The sequence below is a fragment of the Arachis ipaensis genome, chromosome B09, assembly GCF_000816755.2.
Source record: "Arachis ipaensis cultivar K30076 chromosome B09, Araip1.1, whole genome shotgun sequence".
Taxonomy (NCBI): Eukaryota; Viridiplantae; Streptophyta; class Magnoliopsida; order Fabales; family Fabaceae; genus Arachis; species Arachis ipaensis.
In genome coordinates, this window is record NC_029793.2 from 6,931,721 (window position 1) to 6,936,180 (window position 4,460).

The following is a 4,460-nucleotide window of genomic DNA, read 5'->3' on the forward strand; positions in this document are numbered from 1 at the left end:
ACAAGGAAGAACATATAGCATTATTAAAAGTACTCACAATTTCCTTGAAGTTGCTTCAATGTGAAATTGTTGAGTTAAAGTTCCGAAGATAACTCACCTGATGAGTCCAAGAGACTTGGTAGCTTGCTGATTGCCTCCTTAAGTTCCGGTTTATTTATCTCCTAAACTTTTGTAATGTGCAATTTGATTCCTTAAAGCAATTAAATTGTAATTTATCTTTGCATCATGTGTTTTATTAAAACAATTAGCCCTTAATAGAAGGGTAGTTTTGAAAGAAATTTTAGAGAAAATGCTTTTCAAATTTTTGGAACTTTTGGAGTTAGTTGTTCACCTTCCATATTCATCATCTGAGTAAGGGCCTAAAAGGTCCAAGTTTGTTCTAATGCTACCCTTGAAAAGAGTTGCTTCTTGAGGGATAATACTAAGCTTCATTCTCAAATCCTTCTACCCCAATGAGCATATGTCAATCTCATCAATAATAATGTTACCTCTTAAACGCTCAACCAATCGAAACAAAGCACTTATAACTATTGTTTTTCCACTTCCTGTCCTTACTACAACTCCCACTCTACTCCCTTCTTTGAATGTGCAAGTGATTCCTTTCAGGACTATTGGTGCATTCGGACGATATCTAATCTGAAATCAATGTCGAAAAACAAGCTATTAGAATTGAATTTTTGATAGTATCATGTAAATGAACAAGTGAATAAGTTCATTCGATATACATATGATATATTTTTGGATTAGTTTTTTTACCTCTCTAAGTATTGAAGAAAGTGAATAAGTTCATTCCACAATAGCAGGAGGCTCAGCTGGTATGTGAATGAATTGTTTGATTCTTTCAAAGAGATAACATAGTTTGATAAGTTGCAAAACCATCTTGTCCAAAATATTTGTGCTTGTGTCAATGTGAATGCATAAGAAAGTGAAAGTCCCACAAGCCCTGCACATACCATCCAACATTATCAATCCAGTATTAGCTTGTTAGTTATTCTCTTTGATCAACGAAAACTATCGAATTGATAAACCATGATAACTGTTTTATTTATTATGTAACATTAGTATTACCTTGGAACACATAATCCATAGGAACTAGAATAAGTAACAAGGCTGCAGTGAAGACTGTCAAGTTTTGAAGTGTTTCAATCCTTAGAATCAACCGTTCCATGGTCACATTAGAATGAAAGAATAGTGATGCATCTGTGTCCACATGTTTTAGGTAGTTCTTGACAAATCTATCCACCATGTTGAATGCTCTAACAGTAACCATTCCAAGTGATGTCTCAGCTGCAAAATTCATCACTGGTGCTTTGGTTGTTCCATTGATCCTTATTATTTCTCTTGCAGAGGCTTGATAATATCCCTTTTATATTAAAAATAATTAAAAAATAGTAATAATAAAATAAAATAACATGGAGTCCAATGCAAATTTCACGGTAAAAGTGGACAAACCTGAACGTATTTTGATGCTAGCGTAGCAGGAATTGCAACTATTAGAACTTGCCATGTGATTGAAGCCATTATACCAATTATCACCACAATTTCAATAGCTACAAATGTTACAAAAGTGATGGAATATAATAAGGTATCTCAAGGTCCTGATTACTCAAATCTGATGAAGCCTGCAAGTAAGGAGGTTATATTTTATGAGTTAGAATAATGATTAATTAACTCATAAAGAGTAAAGAATAACATTCATATTATAGTACTCCCTCCGTCCAATAATAACTATTCAAATATGTTGATTTTTTGATGGACCAATTTTGTCAATCCAATAGTTATTTTTGAACGAATGGAGTAGTTTATTTCCAATATAAAAAAGCCTTACTCGGGTTAAAATCCTTCCTACAGGGGTTGAATCAAAGAACAACATAGAAGCATTGAAGATAGCCTTATTGAAACTAGAGAAGAAGGCTGATGAAGCTTTTAATCCAAGAAGTGCAGATACCAAAGTCCTCAGATACACAAAAAAAAGGCACTGCTAAATGAGACCAATGCATAAACTCCAATCAAAACAGCACTAGTCACTTTTGGCATCTCAACTGCACTGAAAGGATCATCAAAGAGATAAATGTCAGCATCATTGTACACTGCTCTAGCTAGTTGAATCCTTTGCTTTTGTTCTCCACTCATGTTGATCCCTCTCTGACCGATTTCTGTCTGATCGCCATGGCTTAAATCATTGATGTCCTTATCCAAGGCACAGGCCTTAATGGTATTCTGATATCTCTAACTATCCCACTTTGGATCCAAGAAATTTAAGAAACATGTGCTATGGTGTCATATACATTAACCTGTTTTGCATTATCATGAAATGACATTTAAGGATAAGAAAAAATGTGTAAGATACTAAAATAATAAGGTAAACAATCAAAATAGTCCAAAAATTTGTGGTTTACTCAAAGTTATAAATATGAATTTGGCATGATAATAAACGAACAAGAACTTGTGGTGTTCAATAACTCACATTTCCTGGAATCTTTGGAATCTCTCCAAGTATTGCATGTAAGAGAGATGATTTTTCACCCCCCAACTGGCCTACAACTGCTACTTTATGCCCCCCATTTCACTTCCAAATTTACATCAGCTAAAGTTGGAGACACTGATTCCAGGTCCCAAGTAAAGTTTCCCCCTTCAATTAAAGTTTCTACCATCAATTTCTAGTTCCTACTTCCTAGCACAAGAAGATTAGAAGAAAAAGTTTCTAGAGATGATTATTTTTCTATATTTATTTATTTTTTATTAACAATGGAGCTTAAAGTCCAAAGAAAAACAAACTAAAAGACAACTGTTTTTTAAAATGAGATGCCGATAAAATCAGCATGAGGACGAAAAGAGATACAAAAAAAAATAAATTTAAGAATACATGACAGTTAAAAGATAAACTATGACTATAATTAACTATTTCATATGCATAAAAGTTTGCTTTTCGAAACTGATAAAGTATTTTTCAATTGATTGGTTTGCTGCACTTTTCTCTAATTGCTAAAATATGAGCTCGAAAAGAATACAAATTAATATCATCATAAAAAATAACCGTAACTGTAGCAATTGAGTCCACCTCCACAACCACATGATTATACTCCAGATTTACAACAAGATTCACATTCATCAAAATTTTTCAGAATTTTGCCGAAGTATAAATTAAGTTTGCACTAAAATCAGTTAAAAATCTTTCATCCATTTCTCTAATAATTCCTCTGCAAGCTACCTTTTCATTCTTAATAACTTATAAAAGAAGTCTTAAGTCTTGGGTTTGTGGATGATGTAAGTTTTGCTAGGTGTAATTTGCATTAACGGATTATGGAAGGTCATATATACGATCAGAAATTAACCATGGTTCATGGGTTAGATTAGGGGTGTTCAAATTTAAATCGATTTAAATTAAACCGTTCATTCAATTCAATTCAAATTAAAAATCGATTAAAACAGTACTAATTCGAATTTGATTAAATTCTATTTTTGGGTTTTGTTAAGTAGACAATGACTTTTGTAAACAATGTGAATAATGAGCTCTAAAATTGACCCAATAAAGTAAAAAAACACTCTATCCCAAATTACTTCCTAAACCTCAACATTAGGATAACCATGTGCACACCTAGTGAATTGAACATCTAGCCATTATTAACTGTGCATGAGTAAATCGAATAAAAAGAAATAATCATCTAATTAAAAATAATGAACATAATCATTTGGATACCTATTGAATTAAACATCTGACATGGCGACATATCCATTGTTCACATTTTTTAATATTCTTATTGTCTACCTATACTTTTCCTCTATTTATTTTCAAACCGTTGGATCGAATCAGATCGGATTTCGGATCTACTTTTCATAACCGATCCAATCCAAATCGCATAATGTGCTATAATATTATTATTTTATTATTATATTTACAATTGTATTTATAACATGTTCAACAGTTCCAGATTGGATTTCGGATCTGCTTTTCATAACTGATCAAATCTAATCAAAACCGCACAATGTGCTATAATATTATTATTTTATTATTATATTTACAATTATACTTATAACATGTTCAATTTATTATATATTTTTATATTATTCATGAATTATTATGATTTAATAAATATTGTATGTTCAAAATGTGATTTATTTATTTAGTTTAATTAATCTATAATTTTATTTCTATTGTTATGTATGTTATTGTTAGTTTTTAAAGATATTGTTTAAAATGTAATGTTGAGACTTGTTATATGTATTTAATTTTTTTAATTTATAAAATCGTAAATCTAATATAATCCAAACCGCTTAAAATTTGATCGGATCGAATTTTTAAAAAAAAAATCAAATTCAAACTGTATCGCAAGTAAAATTAATGTTCGAATCGGATAAATTTTTTATTCAAAATTGATCCAAATGTGTTTAAGTACCGGTGGCTGTTATTTTAGGTGGTTCTTTGCCAAAAGATACATTTGGTAAATTTTTTAAGAAAC

The 4,460-nt window shown here is 30.9% G+C and overlaps 1 protein-coding gene across 1 annotated transcript; it reads right to left on the bottom strand.

The window, feature by feature from the left end:
* On the bottom strand, positions 829 to 1,524 carry LOC110267010 (ABC transporter C family member 8-like). The gene is made up of 2 exons (XM_021112128.1): positions 1,453 to 1,524; positions 829 to 1,363 (listed from the first exon to the last, which is right to left on the bottom strand). Exons 1-2 carry the CDS (start codon positions 1,519 to 1,521, stop codon positions 1,049 to 1,051), a joined length of 384 nt encoding a protein of 127 aa, XP_020967787.1. The 5' UTR covers positions 1,522 to 1,524; the 3' UTR covers positions 829 to 1,048.

Coding starts and splice junctions, on each gene's coding strand:
- LOC110267010 (XM_021112128.1), bottom strand. CDS start 1,521: ATGGCTTCAATCACATGGCAAGTTCTAATAGTTGCAATTCCTGCTACG. Junction 1,364..1,452: donor TAGCATCAAAATACGTTCAG/GTTTGTCCACTT, acceptor TTAATATAAAAG/GGATATTATCAAGCCTCTGC.